The sequence below is a fragment of the Pyxicephalus adspersus genome, chromosome 5, assembly GCF_032062135.1.
Source record: "Pyxicephalus adspersus chromosome 5, UCB_Pads_2.0, whole genome shotgun sequence".
In the NCBI taxonomy this organism is placed as follows: Eukaryota; Metazoa; Chordata; class Amphibia; order Anura; family Pyxicephalidae; genus Pyxicephalus; species Pyxicephalus adspersus.
In genome coordinates, this window is record NC_092862.1 from 19676704 (window position 1) to 19699000 (window position 22297).

The 22297-nt window shown below is 38.4% G+C and overlaps 1 protein-coding gene across 2 annotated transcripts in view; it reads left to right on the forward strand.

The window, feature by feature from the left end:
• Positions 1–3024: 3024 nt before the first annotated feature.
• Positions 3025–22297, forward strand: part of DPYS (dihydropyrimidinase) — a 37392-nt gene continuing 18119 nt past the window's right edge. The window contains exons 1-4 of one of the 2 annotated variants that reach the window (XM_072410749.1): positions 3025–3427; positions 16209–16367; positions 18328–18507; positions 19538–19727. In XM_072410749.1, coding sequence (XP_072266850.1) covers positions 3173–3427; positions 16209–16367; positions 18328–18507; positions 19538–19727 — 784 coding nt within the window. In that variant the 5' untranslated portion in view covers positions 3025–3172. Of the gene's footprint in view, positions 3428–10283; positions 10648–16208; positions 16368–18327; positions 18508–19537; positions 19728–22297 lie in introns of those variants that run through there. The other variant, XM_072410748.1, reaches the window with a different exon arrangement.

Below are 22297 nucleotides of genomic sequence, written 5' to 3' on the forward strand. Positions count from 1 at the left end.
ATCTTGTTTAAAGTCCCCTAAAGCAGCCCTTAGAGGCGAAATGTGTTGGGACACAATTGGTTTATTTGTTCTAATTCATTTAGGGAATCTATGTCTAGCTAATATTTCAAAAGGAACCCCCATGCCTTAGGACACAGCGGGCTTGACTTCAATTGTTTATTTTTGAAACACTTATTATTTTGATGAAATTTGCAAACTATTTTCAATACATTGCCACAATTAGCGAATACCCTGGCTTTTTTTCTCTCCTTTTTTTTTATACCACTCACATTGATTTATATCAGGGTATGTGGCCCCACTTGATCAACGGAATCTCATTAGCAATTTCCTCATTTTTCTACATAATCTTTTTATAGTATAACACATGACTTTATATCTACCTTTTCTATATAGTATAACACATGAGCTTATATCTGCCCCTTCTATTGTTTAACACATGACCTCATATCTGCCCCTTCTATAGCATAACATGACTTTATATCTACCTCTTCTATAGTATAACACATGACTCTATATCTTCCTTTTCTATAGTATAACACATGAGCTTATATCTTCCCTTTCTATAGTATAACACGTGAGCTTTTATCTGCTTCTCCTGTAGTATTCCAAATGAGCACACACCTGCTTCCTTCATTCTGAAGTTATAATAAGAAGTTTAGGATTAGGTGCCACAAATAGGAACCTCCATAGGGGGGATGCAGGTAGAACCTTAGATAGTGAGGGTCTGTTGTTCTTTTTGCTATAGACATGTGTATTGTCTTTATGCCAAGATCAAAAGAGCCATGTAAAGCCCACAGGAAGAAGTCTGACATCTGGCAATTGATTATTAAACATTGCTAGATTATTTACATTAATTCTCTCCACATCTAATCAGCAAATGGCATAGTTTGTAGACTGAATGCTAATTTATACAGGAGAAACTGGCCCAGCAAATTTAGCCCAAGGTCTGCCTATTTGACATTAAAATAGGAACCACAAAATTTTATTGTGGGATCTGCTGGTGTCTTGTCTGCAACAATATACATCAAAGTGCAGGTATTTACAATCAGAAAAAAAGTTGTACTAGTTTAACCTGCATGGGAGGTAAACAAAGTAAATACCATTAGAGCAAGGCTACACTGCAATTTTGCAAAGACCAGGCCATTCTGGAAAAATGTGCTGTGTACTGGTGTTATTTGGCCACGGTAACAGTACACATGTTTGGCACAAGAACCTCATCCTAACTATGAAGAATGATCTTGGAAATGTGATATTTTGGGGTGTATGGCTGCTTGAGGGTCTGGGCAGCTTAAAGGCATAAGGCCTGACTTAATAAATCACTCCTAGACTGGGGACAAGAGATTTTCATAGAACCTGGGTGATCCTGCAAATCTTCTCCAGTCTTGGAAAGCTTTAATAAATCAGACTGAATGTGTCATTTAGCAATTTGGCATCATGTTAAAATCTTTTTCTAAGTTGAACCAGTCTTTGATACGATAATGATCTGAAACAATTCCACTAAGTAACAGCTAAAAAAATGAAGGGAATGGGCTGGCCTAGTCCTTTTGTAAACCTCTTTAAAACTTTGAGGAAGAACCAAAAACAGAAAATTCATGTAAGGAAACCCTCATGCATCTCACAACTGAAGGAATTCTTCATGGAAGAGTGTTACCAAGAAAATGCTGAAAACTGGTTGGCATTTATACAAAAGACTACAAGAAATCATTTCTACTAAAAGTGATAATAGATTCTCAGAACAGGTACATTATTTTAATAAATGCATCTAAAACAGATGTTTGTCTCAACATATTAGGCAGCGTGGTGTCACTTACTGTTTCAAATCCCCACTGTGAGCTAATCACAAACAAAGCAAAAAATCTTTATGGAGCCTAAACATTCATTAACTTCTTGAGCAAGCTATGCAGAGTTTGTCTTGGTCAATAAATAGTTACAAGATGTTACAGATCAGCTCCACTCTTAAGATCACCCACAACATCAGCTGTATTTAGCAAAAGATTTCTTCTGCAAGTCATGCAAACTGCCCCCTATCAAGCCTCCGTCCTGCACAAGAGCGAGCAGGGAAGCCCTGTTCGTATCTAGGAAGGGTCAGTATGTCAGATGTCCTTAACTCGGGGACTACCTGTATACTATGGACCTGATTTATTTAAGTTCTACAAAACTGGAGAACACAGACTATCATGGGAGAACTTGGGATATCTGAAAAACAATTTGCTGTTAGGTGGCACATGTTTTTAATCCTGGACCAGATACATTTCAGGTTTGTTGCATCACCCAGGTTCCCCCATGATAGTCTATCTTCACCAGTCTTGGAGAGGTATATTAAATCAGAACGTAAGTGACCAAATATCTGGACATAGAATGCGTGTCTTCTACTATATGTTGCCACAGGTCTTCCATTTTTTGGATCCAGAACACTGACGGTAAAGAATAACAAGGTATTGCTCACATTAGCCATTAAGCTGTTATGATTTTGTTGCCAATCTGCACTAGAATTATACCAACTGGTACCTAATTGGCTGCTGTGAACTTTATTATTTATTTTTAAGACTGAAGATTTTTTTGTGCTATCTCCCCTTTGTTAAATGCTCATTTATTACCAGAATAGTATGACAAGCTGTTGTACTAGTTCAGTCCAATTCCAAGCCACATTGTTAGAATACCTTTTACCTTAACAATCTTCTCACCATTTAACCAGTCCGCTTGCAGAGCTCAATTAGATTTAAGTAAAAAGATATTGTAGCCAGTAAAGTTTAGTTTGCATATCAGCATGTTCATTTTGTTGTGTGTGTCATATAAATGTCTGGGAATTTAATGTTGTGATCTAATATGTCTTTATAGCAGATCACAGCTGTAAATGTTTCACTTTTCACAGTTACAGTCACAGATTTGTAAAGCAGTTAATCATACATTGCTATGGTGAATGTGTATAGTGAACCCAGCAGAAGTCAGAGGAGGGGTTTGTCACTCATGTTCATAACATATAAAGAAAGCTGTGGCATGCACAATATCACATAACATAGTATAGGCTGGAGTGCAGCAAGTGTCAGATGCACGGTGCAGCACAGAGCTCACAGCAGTGACTGGACATCACAACACAAAGTGAAATCTGATATTATTTATTTATTCCTATTTTTAATCCCAAAGCAATACAATTACAGAAACTTTTGAACCTATGGCTAAGAATCAGATTTTGATCAGAGGAGGTAAAATTGTTAACAATGATTCTTCCCAGTTTGCTGATGTTTATATTGAAGATGGGATCATAAAAGACATTGGAAATAATCTGCAGCTGAATCACATTGTTGACTTGAAGGTGATCGATGCCACGGGAAAGCTGGTTATCCCTGGAGGAATCGATACCCACACACATATGCAATTCCCATTCATGGGCACCTTTTCCGTGGATGACTTCTACACAGGTACCAAGGTACTGCATCTCTTCTACATCTTGATATAAAGACTGTTATGCCTTTCAACAGGTAAAGTGAATCTAATCAGGGGTGGATATAGGAAGTTGCAAAGCGTGCTACTGCACAAGGGCCCTGTACCCTCCTCAGCCACATGAAGCTCCTACAGTGGACCCAAGTTAGTTCTGCACAGGGGCCCACTGTTGGCTATGTCTGGTCTTGGCCACTGGATGTAATGTATATACATTTCATAGTTTTCATTCTTTTAAATCGTGTTTTTATGACAATATTTTATATTCAGCTAGGCAGCCACTAGAGGGCACACTTATCATTGCTTTAGAGAGCATGATGTGCTATAGAGGATCTTTTACTTACACATTATTACTTGCTTGCTCTTTCACTTTTAAATTTAATATATTAAGTATTCAAATTTGTAAGTGCTCCCGTCCCTTGGTATAATATATAATATGAATAATATTCCTCATAGACTATATTAAACTATACTGATTTTCAGAATTTTTTTTAGGCAAGCATTAGAAAAAGAAGGTATTTTATTTCGTAAAAAAAAAAAATAGTATTGTATGTTTTGTAATGTCAAAGATCTTCATCAGAATGCAAACATGTAAAATGTCTTAAACATTACAGAAACAAGTCCAATTAAATGTGACTGACAACTACTAGATATACAATGACCTGGATAAATGAGAATCTTCACAGACAGATACATTCTATTATATTGGTATTGTTTGTATATAATGTTAATTTGCACCTAAATATTATAGTGTTACTTTCATAACATTGTGTTTACATTGTGCATGCTGGGCTTTCCAGTAAGAAGCCTGGCACTATCTTTGTTCTATCTTGCAGTGTGTTTATGTGTATTGGTAGGTTTTTGCTCTCTATGCAAGTAAAGGAAGAAGGGGAGTTCCCTTCTTCAATCATCTGATTTCCAATTAAAAAATTCGGCTCCTTGAGACTCGTTTGAAGTTTTCTTCTGCTGGGTGCAAGTGGGAAATTTGAAATACTCATAAGCTATGATGCACATTTATTATACCTGTTTAAAATATGAAATATTATATTAAATTTTTTTTGGTTTTGTAACACTAAACATAAATTGGGAAAATGTATACAAATAGTATGGATGTATGCATAAATAAATCTAAACAGATAAATGAACCATTTAGAAATCTAATCTTTATGCATCTCTTGATACATTTCTAAGTATCTCTAGAAAACTACACAATTGCTATGTTTTCGATTTTGTCTTTTTTTTCATTTGTCAAGGCTCTGTATATAAAAAATAAGATTTTATGTGTTTTTATTTAGTAAATATCAGTAATTATTAGTAATATTATTATTATTATTATTATTATTAATATAAGTAATAGTAAAAAAGGAAAGGAGAGGCATTAGAAAGAACAATAGACATTTGACATCACCATATAAAATATAGAACAATAAGTATATCAGTATGAGATAATGACAATAGGTGGCGGAGTAAGTATATTAATGTATGGCATGTGTAATCCTCATTTTTAACAACCTTAACCCAAAGTAAACATATTCAACCAATAAAGAATCCTTGCTTCTACCCTGATGTTACTAAATACTCCACTGGCACTTCATCTGGTAATACAAAAATATCCAGTTTCTATAAATACACCAGTCGTGACTGTTCAAATGCCAAGTTTACTTATTAGTCTTAAATTTAACAAACAAGGGTAGGGATTTCAACACAGAAGGGGGAAAACATGAATGAAGGGACTATTTAAAGTAACAGTAGGGGAGGAAGTGAAAGGAGAGGAAAAGGAAAAAGGGGTTCAACTCGTAGATTTTACTCCGTATTAAATGCAATCCAGGGGTCCCAAGTTTTGTCAAATTAGTGTAAATTATTCCTAAAGTAACAAGTCAGCGTATCATTAGTCATTATCCAGTTAAGTTTATGTTTGGTAAAATCAAGAGGTATAGCGGAGGCTTTCCAATACCAAGCAATAGTGATGCGGGCTGCAAAAAGATATACGCAATCAATTGAGAAGTCTGTTTTGGAACAGAATCTTCTAATTTAGAAAAAAGGGCGCTCTCCATTTGTTTTGGTATGTTAGTATGTGTAACCGAATAAATTAAATTTTAAATCCAAATCCAGAATCTTTGGAACCGGGGCAGCACCACCAAGCATGGTACAGGGTGCCCATCTAACCACACTCTCTATAAAATATTGGGGAGATATTTAGATTTAGCTTTTGGATAGGAACAGGATTTTTATATTCTTATATCATTTATATATTTATATATATATTTTTTATCATTTTGCACTTACATCTCACACTGACTCTTAGCAGAGAGTGGATCATCTGGTAAACTACACAGGCCGCCATCTAATGCAGGCAGTGCTGGGCTTGCTTATTAGAAAGCTTGGTATCCTTTTCAAATTGGATACTATGGGTGAACCTGTTAGCTTTTTTTTTTGTTTTTTTTTTGGCTTTACCGATATAGGAACAAACAGTCTATAAAGCATTGGTTAGTTAAAAATAATGTTTGCATTTCATTAAAGTCTCATGCAAAACAATTTCTCGCAACTCCCTGCAACAGGGGGGAACAAGGCAGTATGCCATAATAAATAACTGTTTTATTCACATCCCAACAAAGGTGAATCAAAGGAGCAGGACAGCACCATGATACATTATTATTATACAGTATTTATATGGCACCGACATATTATGCAGCGCTGTCTATAGTCATGTATTTATATGGCACCGATATATTATGCAGCGCTGTCCATAGTCATGTCACTAGCTGTCCCTCAAAGGAGCTCACAATCTAATCCCTACTTTAGTCATATATCTTTATTACAGTCTAAGGTCAATTTTGGGGAAGCCAATTAACTTAACTGCATGTTTTTGGAATGTGGGAGAATACCAGAGTACACGGAGGTAACCCACTGAGAACCTGCAAACTACATACAGATAGTGTCCTGGCTGGGATTCGAACCTGGGCAAAAGCTGGAGTGCTAACCCCTGAGCCACTGTCTTGCCCATTTTGTATTACCAGTACTTAGTCATAGGGCTACAGCTTATCACCGGTCACCAGCATTGTCATGTATATAAAGCACTTGCTGAATATAGCATAATGCCAATGACTCCTTGTCCATGGGAATTTTTTAATTTGTTGGGACTAATTAAGGAGCTGGTAACATTGCCTGTGCCGATCATTGGGGCTGGTGTTGTATCCCGTACTGGGAGAAGGGCTGTGTATGTACCCCTGCGACCCATCCTCCATACCAGGGTTTCTCTAACTCATTAACATGGAGGAACCCCTATAAATAAGGTTCAGGTCTTCAGGGAATTTCTCATATAATTACTATATCCACAGCTCACAGTACATTAGTGTGGTGGTCAGTGGGAAGAATGCTCACCTACATTTCTTGCCAGTTGGATACCACCTTTACAGATAGCCAAAAAGATAATTAGTGTCACTTAAAATGACCTGAGAGGCCCAAATTGCTCATTGCACATAGAACCCCTAGTAACCTCTGGAGGAACCCTGGTTGAAGAACACTATTCTAGACTGTTTAGTTTTCCTTACCTTGAGGGAGTGAAGTTACAATTTGCCATCCAGGTCCTTTTACAGCACAAATGAACCCACCAGCCAATAGAAAGCACATAGAACAGGCAATAAACGGTGCACAGGTCGTGCAGCCAGTGACGCTGGAAGTAACCAGAGATTGAGAAGGCTGGACTGGGTTGGAGCACTGTTTGAACCCTTGTTTACATGAATCTTTTTTTTTTTAAGAGCCAGGTTTGGGAGGGGGTTATCAGTATCCCAAAAATCAGCTTTAGGATATTTTTTTAAATGCATGTTTATTATGCGTTTACTAGACTTGAAGGAGCTGCACTGATGCTACTATATGTAGGTAATGATTCTATCAATATTCATTATCTTTTGATAATCTATATCTATAGAGTTATAGTTTGGTCATATTATATTGTTTTGTACAAAAGTATCCCATGCGATGAATGCCCAACTACAGCCAGTTTGGGTGGAAGCCAGTTACTTGGAATGAAAAAACTCATCCAAACATCATCCAAATTATTGGGATCCCTGCTGGAAACTTGACCCGTGGCAATTGCCAGTACATTGACCCAGTTCTAGCTGCTTACTGCCCACGTGTTCGTCTTCAGGCTGACTTCTTGCTTTTCTAATACCAGTCCCCAAACACTGGAATTTTCCATACAGACAGTTGCCAGGGAAGCAGCAGAGGATCAGTTAAAATGGGTCAGGGAAAGAAGATGAAAAACATGAAACAAGTTTCACAATTCAGATACCTTTGCCCAGTGCTACATTAGCAGAGAAGTCAATTAGGCACAGGGTCATCGGCCTCCAGGACTTCATTCTGTAACAGGAGTGTCTGCAATATGTACCTGGGGAGGGGGGGCAGTCAACTATTAGATTGCTAAGCGAAGCCATGTATTCACCAATTTCAGGTAAAGATAAGGTTGAACAGGGTATAAATAAATATATATATATATATATATATATATATATATATATATATATATGGCCAGCAAGCACAATCATTGTGCTACACTCCCATACCACGCCAACAGCTAACCTATCTGTAAGGCATCTTTAGCCTGGTACACTGCAGGAGAGGAGATTGCAGTTGGTGTGGAGCATTGTGATGGAGGCGCCTTGATGGAGACTATATGGAGAATTTTTTGATCTCCATCATGGTGCCTCCCTGCAGCTCAAAATGCTGCCTGACTCAAGGAATAGGTCTGATAGAGGGACAGGAGCTCAAGAATAAAAGATTCTATTGATCCAATTATTTGCTGAGCTCAGGATTAAGGTCCTGGTCTTACTGGTGACTGGTGTTGAGCGTGGAAGAAAGCTTCATTATGAGCCACGGCGTTGGGCCTGATTTATGAAAGCTTTCCAAGGCTGGAGAGGATACACTTTCATCAGTGAACCTGGGTGATACAGCAAACCTGGAATGGATTTCTTAAAATTCATTTGTTATCAATCTGGGACCAGATCCATTCAAGGTTTGCTGGATCACAGAGATTCACCTATGAAAGTGTATCTTCTGCAGCCTTGAAGAGATTTAATAAATCAGGCCCATTGACTTTAGACTGTGACAAGGAATTTTATTTGAGGCTAGTAGTAAACCCACCAGAACATTTCTTTGAACAGTTTATATATTCACATCCTTATATTATAACTATTGCTAACTTGCTGCCTGAAAAAAAATTTGCCAAGATACTAGGTTACTACTGTTTAGAACACTGTTTCTCAAACTTTTTCACATGGGGGAACTCTTGAAACAACTTTCAGGTCTTAGGGAAACCCCACTATAATTAGTATCATCACAGCTCACAGTACATTAGTGTGGTGGTTATTGGGAAGAATGTCACCCTTACAGAAAAAGATCACACAAGAGACCCAAATTGCTCATTGCTCATGGAACCCCTAGGACCCCCTAGAACAGGCATGGGCAAACTACAGCCCGCGGGCAATATATGGCCCAATGGGGATGTTTCTCAGGACCTTTGGGTGTTCCGCGGGTATAGACGGTGCCACCCCAAGCAGGGTCAGCAGAAGGACCCCGCCGGGGGCGCACCGGCCAGAGCTGAGGAACGCGTCCCCAGATCTGAGCCTGCGATGGGAGAGTGGACAGGGTTATGCCATCATGACATCAAGTTCAGTGGCGTAATGATGGCATAACCCCACCCACTCTCCCATCGACCAGCCCCAGATTGTGGCCCCTGACTAAAAAAGTTTGCCCACCCCTGCTCTAGAAGAACGCTGATTAGGAAACAGTGGCTCAGAAGATAATTTTACTATAATCATTAATAATCATTTATTCTCTGTGGGCTTATCACTGTCAAAGCATGCTGCACACAGCGACACATTGAGAATGTGGGATGCGCCTCTCCCATCATCATGCTATATCTTGGCCTTTGCCCTCCCCAGTCCAATCTGTGGGTGGGGGTAACCAGGAATTCTTTTTCTTTTTATAAACTTTATTCAAATCTTTTTTTTCTGTCCAATAACTTTATTCAGCTGTTTTTAAGTTTTATCTTAATGTTCGTAATGTTCAACACTTCAGATTATTGCCCAAGGCAAGGGCGGACATAGGGAGGTGCAATGAGGATGAGGGCCCAGCAACCTTCTCAACCAACAGGGGCCCAAGTCAGTCCAACAGGGGGAAAATTGGTTCATTTTTAAGTCAATTTGCGTACATTTGTGCATTTTATTATTAGTAGTACCCAGCACTGTACGTTAAATAGGGGTTGCAAATGACAAATGGATACAAAGAATGACACAGAAGGAGGAGAGGACCATGTCCGAAAGAGCATACAAACACCAGGTGAAAAAAGCCTGAAAACCAATGCAGCTGCCACATCTTAAGACTGGTAAGCTGCAGTATAATACATTTTTAGTCTTGGGTGTAGACACAATTTAACTCATGCAGAAGTAAACACAAGCCAAAATCAAATGGTGTCACACTTATTGGAGTTTTACCCAGGAGAATGCTGCCAGAACTGGGTTATATAGAAGAAGAACAGATATTGCTGCGTAGTAGATACCAATTATATTCCCTCAGCTGGTATGTATTTGTTCGGAGTCAGATGATCCTAATACTTCCATTAACTGGTAAAGTTACAAAAAACAAAAAGCAAACAAAAGCTTACATAACAAAAACCCAGCTCGGTGTCCTCAGGAAACTTTTATATCCTGGCACAACGGCCCCTCAATCTGAACACGATTATAATTCTTCAAATGTTGGCTCTGCATATCTATTTCAAAGCAAGTCAGTGGGTGTGACTCTGACCATGGCCAATATTCAGCCAATGACTTTGTATAAAAGTCACTTCAAACCCTGGGTCAGACAGTCCTTTCCAGGAGACAAGTTGCTTACATATCCATTTGCAATACAAGATACAGATTTTTTAATATTTGATCCTAAGGATCAAACAATATTATGTCCTCGCAGAACAGAATCCTAATTAAAGGGGGTAAAATTGTAAACGATGACCTGTCTGTTTATGCGGATGTGTACATTGAAGATGGGTTGATCAGAGACGTTGGACCCAACCTGCGTCCTTCAAGACCAGAAGGTGTAAAAGTGATCAATGCAATGGGTAAATTGGTCATCCCTGGCGGGATTGATACTCATACACACTTTCAGTTCCCATTTATGGGAACCCACACCATAGATGATTTCTTCCATGGAACCAAGGTAGATATTTATTGCAAGGACTTCACTTTATTTAATATAATGTGTATGTCTGATAATGAGCTTCTTCTATTTTTTTTTCCTTTTTATCTGTTTATATCTCATTTAAACATTTTGTTTATCTGTTTGTAAAGTGTATAAAACACCTGTTATTCCTACCAAAACTCTTGTGAGATGAAAACATTCTCTGTTCTGTGATGATCTTCAGTTCCATTGTTTGCTGTCATGTAAATGGCTATACAACATTACATATTGGGTATTGCCATGCATGAATACTAAGGTAGTTGATTATAATTTCCATTGGGTCCATTTATAAAGTTTATAAATACTGTGTAATACCAATAATAAAGTTCAAATTCAGATTTTCAGTAAAATAACATTTTAGTGAATTTCAGTACAAAAAAAATCTTCAAATTTCTCCAAAATATTAAAGGTAAGACAAGTAAACAGATACTAAGACCTAATATCATGCATGGGGTCAAAATGGCAATAAACCACCAAACTTTTTCATAGGTGTCACTTTAAAAACTTTTAGAGGTCTTTATTATAGGAGTCTATTTATAAAACATTCCTTGGTGTAGAATCAATTTTTGCCATTGAAACACATGGACCTGGAATATTCTCCATCTGGGGATGTTTCACTAAATGTCCAATTCTCTAATTTACAATTGAACCTCCAAACTAATGACCTTTTAAAGTTTTTCCTTTGATCTATAAAAATTATAGTAAAGATGAATAAGGTTGTTGCATCTTTGACACCATGAAACATTAATTCCCTTTGTTCTGGTAATATTAGACCCCTTTGCTTTTTATCCAGCAATGACAACATCAATGTTATATCGTATACCCATGGCTTTGTCTATGGAGAAGTGATGAGGTCCGGTGGGCTCTGTCACCCTCTGGTTTAGTATTTTGTTTTTGGGACTCCCTGCTAAATATCCTGACTCTTCCCACACACCTAGAAATTGTGCATGTTTGCAAGAAATACAACCAGCATGTTTGGGGGACAGTTAGGGACTTTGTAAAGCACTGCGTAATATGTTGCCACTCTTAAAATAATATGATAATCTGTATGAGCAAATATGGCAGCTGGTGTTATTATAAATATATTTATATTATCAGTGATACATAAAATGTAGGTTTGGAAGACAATCAGTCAGTCATTGAGCTGATCACATGTAAATGTATCTAAAATCTCCTAAAATAAGATTATTTTATATTCTTTAATATAAAAATTAAAAACAAACCATAACACAACAAACCACATATGCATGAATTATCCTCCATATAATTAATGAGCATAATTCATGCATATGTGGTTTGCATGTTTTATTGTGTTATCTTTTGTTTTTAATTTTTATGTTAAACTATTTTCAATGTTACTGGTATCATTGAATTTTACAACCGTTAGTTACTTGGCAACATAGTCATATGTGTGTGTATATATAAATATATATATATAGTCCCTCACCTTTCCTTTCTCTATCACTTGTTAATTTCGTGATGTGGCTGGTGTAATTTTCTGTTACACTAATGCACAGCCAAAAAAGTGATTGGGCTAATAACACATAAAACTATTTGAGCCAAGAGTTTGCACATGTTCATTTGTTTTGAATATTTAAAGTGAACTTTAATCTGCAAAAGGATCATTTTAAAGCAGAAAAATACTAAATATATGTTTAGTATTTTTATTGTTGGTGGATCATTTTGACTTGGTTATTTTAAAAGTAGCTTGCAAGCCAAAAAAGTGTGGGCTCCCCTGATCCAAGTCCCAAGTCTTCTAAACAGACCCAGGTTTTGCACTGAGTGAGTATAAATACATTTACAAACTATATTGGTCATTATATATAGAGCTACAGAGTCTCATTTTGTAACATTTTTGGTTCGTGGTGTGCCTCAGGATTTTTTCAATGTAAAAAATGTGCTGTGCCTCAAAAAAGGTTGAAAAACACTGTTCTATGTAAACCAAAAGGAAATGTTTCGGCTTTTTATATATCTGAAATGAGCAATCACTTTTGTTTGGAAATGTTACCATTTATCAGTAGGTGCAGTTTTTTCTCTATTGGAACCCATAGTCATTTTATTTGCACATTATCACAATATTCCAAACACCTAGCAGACAGGTGTTATGAAATTCTAAAAAAAGATGTCAATCCAGATGCCAATATTTTGTGATCGTTTCCAGAGACCGATGAATGAACGGACCATAGGAGTGCACAGAGGTCATTCTCAATTGATGAAAGGTATCGGCGGACTACTGTACAAATGTCAGATTTGCAAAAGTTGTGAGTCTACAATCCCCCACCCAAAATAACATTTACATGTAGCAAGCTATAAGAAATGTAAGCTAGTTCTACCATCTAGTGGTAAAAAAATAAATTACAGCAGTGGTCATTTTTTATATAAATGTAACTCAAACCTTTATATAAAAAAAAGCCCAGTGTTGTAGATCAGGTTGAATCAATGTGTCTGATTTAATAAAGTACTCCAAGACTGGAGAAAACAGACTCTCATGGGAGAACCTGGGTGATCCAGCAAATCTGATAAATTATTTGGCAAATGTTTCAGTCCTGGACCAGATCCATTCCAGGTTTGCTGGATCACCCCATTTTTTTATGATAGTCGATGTTTTAGCTTTAATAAATCAGGCCCTATATACCCAACACTTCTGGTATTGCAGATTTGCATTTACGGTTAACAATTCAGACACCACAGCAAAAAGCTGCACCAACTCTACAGGCTAATGTACAAAAGAATCTTGTATTAAAATAAAAATAAACCTGTTACATGAAAGTAAGGGTGTAAATACTTGTCTCTCCTGCTGCCCATATTGCTGCTTACTTGCTGAGGAATTGTCCCATGAATTCACCCGATAAATCGACACAAACATGTCAGTTATCTGTGTCACCCACAACTCCTATTGGTTATTCCTGATTCCTCCTCCATCTTGTGCCTATGCCCTGATGTTTGGTGTCACTGACAGAAGAGAAGTAAATATTTGGCATGTTATTCTAGCAATAGGTCCTATTTAACATATTGTGTGCTTGTTTGTTCTGCCATTTGCCAATGTTATGGAAAGAGTGTATTTTGCTGGAATTAGGTTAGCGGTACATTTTTCAGAAACAGACAAAAAGTATTCTAAATGCTGGTAAAAAGCTCAGAAAAATGGAAAAGTATTGAAATATTAGTTACCTACTGTGCAAACAATGGAAAACCACCTTCTGAACTTACCTAACTGATCTAAACACTTGCAAACTGGGGGGTTCTTGGAGTATATACCATAAATTCTAAATGGCTAATGGTCATAGAATGATACAGATATCCAAGTGTCCTTCTCAGGGATTCCTATGAAATCTAAGTGGGAATGTTGCAAATATATTCTCTCACTGTATATATCAGCATAGGGATATCAGTACATGATTCATGTGTTTTTTTTTTTTACCTAAAGCAAATACACAAAAAATATACAAAAACCCCAAATAACTTTACAAAAAATCCCATTTTATTCTACATAGGTCATCACTTGTTATGATATTGCTGCCTATACTCCTTAACTAACCACATTTGTTATTAAATGATCCAAATGTACACAGTGACTGGTTATTGCATATCATTACTAGGTCTAAGCTATACTGAGAATTTGTATTTCACCAAAATTTCAAATTGTACTGTGAAAGGATGGCAAAAAAACTCAACTGAATGTCCTCTTTTAAACAGATACATACAGTCTGGGTGCATCAAAACCTAAGATGAGCAAAGTCTTAAAGTTTGTTCTCTTTGGAAATCTTTGGAGTAGAAAAGCCTGATCCTGCCAGCTTATTGTAGAAAAGACCCTTGCACACTATATGGAAGCAATGGTGTATTTGCAGAAGACCAACATTCCCCCAGATGTGTCATTTAAGTTTAGGGGGGACAAGAAAGGAACATTTAGGGCAGGCCATTTTTGCTCTCATTTGAAATGCAGAACAATTAGTCAGTGACTGTAAAAAACAGGTAGGTGGCCTGTAAAGATCCTTATCCCTATACTTTGCTGTAAAGAGGTGGGTGGCATGCGGTTTGTATTTTAGGGGTTATATCCTATAATAATGGTGGTCACTATTCACTACTGACAGACTTAGCTCTCTCCTTCCTAGTAGTTTTTGTGCCGAGTCTCTGCTGTGTGGAGAATACTAACACAGTCAGTAGAAAATTGTGACATTAGTGAGGTCAATGCTCAGAAATAAATCCTGCTCCTCTATTATTCCCACAGGTGTAAAGGAGCCACTGGTAAACTTTTCCCTTAGAATTAGTTTCTTGGTTCCATATAGGGGGTCACAGGATAGCCACCTGACACTCTGCTGGGTCTTTGCCACCTGTTCCATTGTTCCAGGAAAGTTGTGTTCTGCTGGGCCCTTCTTCTTACATCCTCTGCTGGGCCATGGATTCCCAGTCCAACTTTGAACAAAGATTGCTGCAAACAAAGTTACACAAGTCAGGTTAAAAAATAAATAGGTCCATCTAGTTCAACCACTAGGGAAATAAACATATCCCAGATATAAAACCCTATGAAAATAGTTGATCCAAAGGAAGGCAAAAAAAAAACCCTGGTACAGTTTGCTCCATATAGTAATATTCCTTCCTGATTCCATGAGGCAATCAGATGTTCCCTGGATCAATGGTCTCTGTTATTTTTAAATTAAAGCCTTAACCACCTTGCAGTTAAGCCCGACCTTCGTTCGGGCAAAAAAAAACTGCAAGGATGGTTAAGCCCGAGATTTTGTACATCCATACTTACCTGGTCCCCCTGTGCTCATCCAGCGTCGTCCTCCATCGATCATCGTCAAATCTAGACCTCAGTGTAACGCTCAGGAGGTTAATACCCAGTTATATTCTGTGCTTCTAGAAATCATCCAGCTTTTTCTTTAGGCAATCTATATTAGTTGCTGAAACTTCTTCTTGAGGGAGCCGATTCCACATTTTCACAGACCTTACAGTGAAGAATCCCTTCCTTATCCGGAGCTAATAAACTTCTTTTCCTCCAGACGCAAAGAGTGTCCTCTTGTTCCTTGTAACCATCTCAAAGTAAATAATGGGAAAGAGAGTTCTCTATATGGACCATTTATATATTTATACAGGGTGATCATATCCCCCCTTATACAACTCGTCTCAAAGAAGAATAGATTCAGTTCAGCTAATCTCTCCTCATAGCTGAGCTCCTCCATTCCTTTTATTAGTTTAGTTGCCCTTCTCTGCACTCTCTCCAGATAGTTTTCCATTTCTGACTCCCCAAATGTATTCCCCCCAGACAGTATGAAGCATGCATTGGTTGTTGCTCCATCACCACTGCATCCAGAACAGTAAAGTAGACACATTATAGTCCTATAAGGCTACAGATGAAGCATTTTAAATACTAATTATGTTTTATTTAGGCTATACTTTCTATTTTACTTAGTATTGTACAATTTATATGTGCTTTCAGTTAACACTTACATACAAGTATGAAATGTAAATACAGAACATGAACACTTCTGACCTAACATTGTACATGTTTATCTAATAATAACATTAGTGTATTGTCATTGTAGGCTGCAGTGGCAGGCGGCACCACCATGATCATCGACTTTGCAGTTCCAAAAAAAGGGGATTCTCTGATTGAAGCGTTTGACACCTGGAAAGGTTGGGCTGACCCTAAAGTGTGCTGTGACTATGCGCTCCATGTGGCTGTCACTTGGTGGAGTGACAAGGTAAGCTGCGTCTGCTTGTAGGTGCAAAATAAAATAAAAAATAAAAGTCACCAAAAACCTTATTCCCTTGGTGTTTTTGTTTTTGCAACAACAAGACCATTAAAGTTATTTGTTGTATATTATGAGAAAACAATATTAATGGGAACCAATCCTATAATAAGCTGCTGTCTGGATAGTAGGAACTATAATGTTGCACATCACATATCTGTGGACATTCACTAACTTGGTGTCTTCTAAAATACACAAATGGTGGGGTATAATGGAGAGTAGTAAATCCCCATGAGAGGTTCTCTGTCTGAGCAACCATTCTGGCTTGTTTTTGGCATTGAAAGTGAAAAAACTACCAGTGCCAGATTAAATATCACGCTTCCTGGCCAAAAAAACTCCCCAAGGCTGGTGCGGGCAGTGATATAAGCTGGGGTGCCTGTGGGGGCAGTGTTATGATCTGGGGTATCTGTGGGGGCAGTGATATTTGGGGTGCCTGTAGGGGAAGTGTTGTGATCTGGGGTGCCCGTGAGAGCAATGAAATGATCTGTGCTATCTGTGGGGCAGTGATATGATCTGTGGCATCTGTGGGGGCAGTGTTATGATCTGGGGTATCTGTGGGGGAAGTGATATGATCTGGGGTTCCTGTGGGGGCAGTGTTATGATCTGGGGTATCTGTGATCTGTGGGGGCAGTGATATGATCTGGGGTGCCTGTGGGGGCAGTGAAATGATCTGGGGTGCCTGTAGGGGCAGTGTTATGATCTGGGGTATCTGGGGGGCGGTAATATGATCTAGGGTATCTGTGGGGGCAGTGATATGATCTGGGGTATCTGTGGGGAAGTAATATGATCTGTGGTATCTGTGGGGGCAGTGAAATGATCTGGGGTGCCTGTAGGGGCAGTGTTATGATCTGGGGTATCTGGGGGGCGGTAATATGATCTGGGGTATCTGTGGGGCAGTGATATGATCTGGGGTTGGGCGCGTCGCATGCGCAGGGAGCCGTGTGTTGCCCAAAGGGGAAGAAACTTCCCCCACAGTGATGTCACGATGCCAGAACCCACCCAATCTCCCATGGCTGGTCTGAGCCTGTGATGGGAGAGTAGGCCGGTTGTGTGCAGAGCCTGCGGTCCGTACGGGGTACATGGTCTGTGAGGGACATGCACCTTCTTCTGACCCCGCTGGGGTGTGCACTGGCCAGAGCTGTGGCCCACTTGTCAGACAGCTGCAGATCGAGGGTTGGGTACCTCTGATCTGGGGTGCCTGTGGGGGCGGTGATCAGATTTAGGGTTGCTTCAGTTGGTCAGGTTTAGGTTCACCAATGTTATGTTCCCAACAAATGAGGTCAGCTGACCTCCCAAATATACTGAATGACCAGGTTTATCCCTTAACTTACTTTTTCTACCCTGATGGCAACATTATTTTCACACACAGATTGACCGCCACAGAGTCCAGTTCTTATACCCAGCAGTCTACCAGACCCTACACAGCAGTCCGATTCTTTCATCATTAATAAATAATCTCAGTGAAAATGGATGTAACTCTGGATGGAAATAAAGTTGTGACATTACATAAAGTTATCTAAATGATGCCATGGCGAATCTGTGCTAAATCAAGGCTAAAGCTGATCCAATGAAATATTAGTGTGACTTATTTTTGTCTGGCAGAGTATAATATTGTATAATATATAATATATTGCTCACCTTTCCAAACATTTATACCTTGCAAACTTCCTTACAAAGCTTTGGGTACAGTAATGAGGATTCCATGGTCTGAGCAAAAGACAACTTGCAATTTATCCTCTTGATGAAGCAGAAGTCTATAGGGTACAAGAATTGGAGTAAAGGGAAATTTGTGGGAAATGTTCTGTTTCTGTGCTCATATCTAATAGGATAACAATACCAATACGATCTTTGTTTCCTTTTTGTATGACTTGATGCTTTCATCATGTAAGAGGTTCTGTTCCTATTTGTACAGGTGAGGGAAGAGATGGAAATCCTTGCGAGGGAGCGAGGAGTCAATTCATTTAAGATGTTCATGGCCTACAAGGGCCTGTACATGGTTCATGACAATGAGATGTATCAGGCGTTCACTTGCTGTAAGAAGATTGGGGCCATTGCCCAGGTGCATGCAGAGAATGGAGATTTAATTGCAGAGGTAATGGATTTTATTGAATGATGATAGAAAATGGTGCAATGGGGTCATCTAGTGACTAAATATCAAATTATTATTATTATTTTGCAAACCATGAAAAAAGAGCACTACACACACTGATAAAGTAATTTAGTATTTAATTTAAAGCTAAACTCTAGCCAATGTGCTGAGTAGTTGAAACACATGCATGGAACTGACTTGGCAGTGCTTGGTCAAGGAACCACGCCAGCCTGTGATTGGACAGAGAAGGAGCAGCACATCAATGTATCCATGACTCTTCTTTAAAACTAATTATAACATTTTTATTCCTGATTGCATTTGTTTCCCCTTTCTTCCTGACTGAGGACAGTAATGTTCATAAAGAGAATTTTGGAAAATGAGCACATTATATTATATTTACTAATATATAATAATATACTAATATATTATTATATTATTATTACTAAATAATAATATTTTTATTATTAATTAGTATTTATTTAGCGCCAACATATTACGCAGCGCTGTACAATAATTGGGGGTTGCAAATGACAGATACAGACAGTGACACAGGAGGAGGAGAGGACCCTGCCCCGAAGAGCTTACAATCTAAGAGGTGGGGGAAGTAACACACACAATAGAAGGGGGGAAGTTTGATGTGCTTTTAAGTGTTCTTTTAAATGAGCACAAAGTAGGAACAAGCCCAATAGGATGAGGAAGACCATTCCAGAGAGTCGGGGCAGTTCTAGTAAAGTCTTTGAGCTGTGCATGTGATGAGGTTATGAGTGAGGAAGTCATTAGTAGATCATTTGGAGGAATTACTAACATTCCCTTTTGTTTTTTGACTGGCATCTGTGTCCCCTCTGATGGCTTTTCCCTTCTAATTGCACTAGTAATAATATTGTAATAATATTGCTCCCCAATGTAGTCACAGATAAATGAAAGGCTAGATTTACACTATGGCTAAAGCTAATAAGACATATAAGGTGAAATACACACCATAACCATTTATCTATTTGCACAAATTAATAGATATACCCATTTACTTTTAAAGGGATCAAAGAAAATGCTGGAATTGGGCATCACCGGCCCAGAAGGCCATGAATTGTGTCGCCCGGAGGAAGTGGAGGCCGAAGCAACTCAGAGAGCCATTACTATTGCTAACTCTGTGAACTGCCCGCTCTTTGTGGTCCATGTGATGAGCAAATCCTCAGCCAAAATCATTGCAGATTCCCGGAGGGAAGGTAACCGATAAGACATCTGTAGTCTGTATGAAATTTATATATATATATTGGTGGCCATTATGGAAGGACATCTGTCTACTGCATAGGTGCATATTTGGTTTGGTAAAATGTTGACATCACCATTACAAAGCAATGATACAAAGCATCTACTTTTACTGCAATGAAAGTGCAGCCGATGTAATTATTGGGAATTATCCTGAGACGCAGACCCATAGGCCAGGATCATAGCTGTACAATGAGTAATGGGGGGGATACAACACACGTCATCATGAGTACACACAATGAGATGCGGTGCCATAATTCAAAATAAATTACACCACAATGCATGTATGGTGCTGCACTGAACTTTAAATCACCACAATGCAAAGGGGTAATCCTGACTTTAGGAGGTAATAAATGGAAAAAAGAAAAGAAGTTTCTCACAGTTTATGGAAACCCTGAGCGACATTTTCTTTTTTAAAGCACTGTGTATCTTAAACAATTACTATTTGATTTTACAATTATTTTGTCACATTCTTATACTTAGTTGACTCCCAGAGTGTTGTCATGCTAAAACCACAAGAGGCTGTGCGAGAAGTTTTTTTTTTTATCGGGTTTGTCAAGTAATGTAAAGATTAACTGAACTCTAGTTGTGCCAAAAAGGTCCAGAATTCCCTGCAACTGACTTTTCCTCCATTACTGATTTATATTTGTTCTGCTCTGCAGCAAAGTGAACACCGAGCAGCACAGTAAAACCAAATCTCTAAAGTTCCACTTTTGCAAATTTCGGATCAGGCTGTGTACTTTTACAGAAATGGACAGACAATGGCCTTTCTGCAAAAATCACTCTCACCTGCCTGATCACTCCATGGAATCCATAAAACCTAGCAATTCTGGCTTCCCCGGCACTTGCCGGCACTGAATGGCTGAATGCACGTGCGTGGGAGTTTTGTTGTTCCAGCCCAGCCAATCAAGATGGTCAAATATTGTATCTAGGAAGAGAAGAAGGAAAAAGATGTTGGTGCCCTGCAATGGAATGGAGACGAGCATAGCGGAGTTTAGTTCTGCTTTAAGCCCCATACAGCCAAATTTCTGTTGCTGCAAATTATTCTTTATGATCGCTTCCAGTGACAGATGAATGAGAACAGACATTAGATTTTTACCTGTGACGAGCAAGACCATCATCTGTACAAAGCCTCCGTTATAAACAATTTATTAATATTGTGCTGTCCAGGGTCTGAATATTCTCCCATTTTACATTCAGGCTGCTGTCCAGGGTGCTGCAGGAAAATAGACATTTAGGCCCTGATTTACCAAAGGCCCAGGAAAATACAATATAATTAGTGAAGCTGGGTAATCCAACAAACCTGGAATGGATTTCTTGCTATATGTTAGCAAATGTTTTCAGTCCTGGACCAGATCCATTCCAGGTTTGCTGGATCACCCAGCTTCACTGATGAAAGAGTATCCTTTCCAGCCTTGGAGAACTTTAATAAATCAGGCCCTTAAAAAGCATGCTGATTCAGCAAAGAATACCATTTTTTAAAGTGTCATTAGCAGCTAAAGATCAGTGTTGTGCCAATCATCAATCTCACCCATACAGAGGTGTAAAGGTTTTATATTATATCAATGAATGAAGCCACACAGCTAGCCAGAACACTGACTGGAGTCAGCACTTCTGGATTATGTAATTTCCTAATGGAGATGTCCTAAATCTGTCAGTAGAATATTTCTTTTACAACCTGGAATTAATTTTATCATTATTAATAAATATAATTTATATAGCACCAACATATTATGTAGCGCTGTACATTAAATAGGGGTTGCAAATGACAGACAGATACAGACAGTGACACTGGAGGAGGGTAAATTAAACATACACACAAAGCTGAATTTCAGGCAGATATTTATGAAGCCAACTAATGCTAATATGCATTCGATAAAACATTATTAAAGGAATTTCTGAATGCAGCAAGTAGAGTGAAGTTTACCTGTCAGTCCGTTTGTGCTTAGAGCCAATCAAATTCTGCTGCATGTACATGTGCTGGTAATGATTATCTTGATAGAAGAGGGGAGCAGAGTGTGCAGAGGTATTACCAGTTTGCTTATATATGATCCATCATACATGAATAGGGAGCACAGAGGTCACTTGGTTGGATTTATTTACTGCACCAGAGAAAAGACATGTTATAAAACTGGCTGTGCTGTGTGACAGAGCTTTGTAAATCTACACAACTACCATATTTGTTGTTGCTTTATACTTCCATATTCCAAAATCGCGAGCAGCTAGGGAGACACAGGTGATGTCCCTTTTGCAAAAAACTTACCAGCCTGTTTGCAATCTTTTATAATGACACATTGCTGCTCATGCACTGATATGAAGCTGAGTATCCCCGCACAAAGTAAGGACAGGTGAGTGTAATGAAAAAATTGTCATCAGGCAGGTAAGGTTATTTTATTGCAGGGGGAACACCGCCTGTCCTACCTGCAAGAAAACACCTACCTGGTTGCAATTTTTTATTTTTTACATTTAATTCTGCTTAAGCATATTTTATTCTGATTTAAATCCATTAAGACCTTTTAATATGATT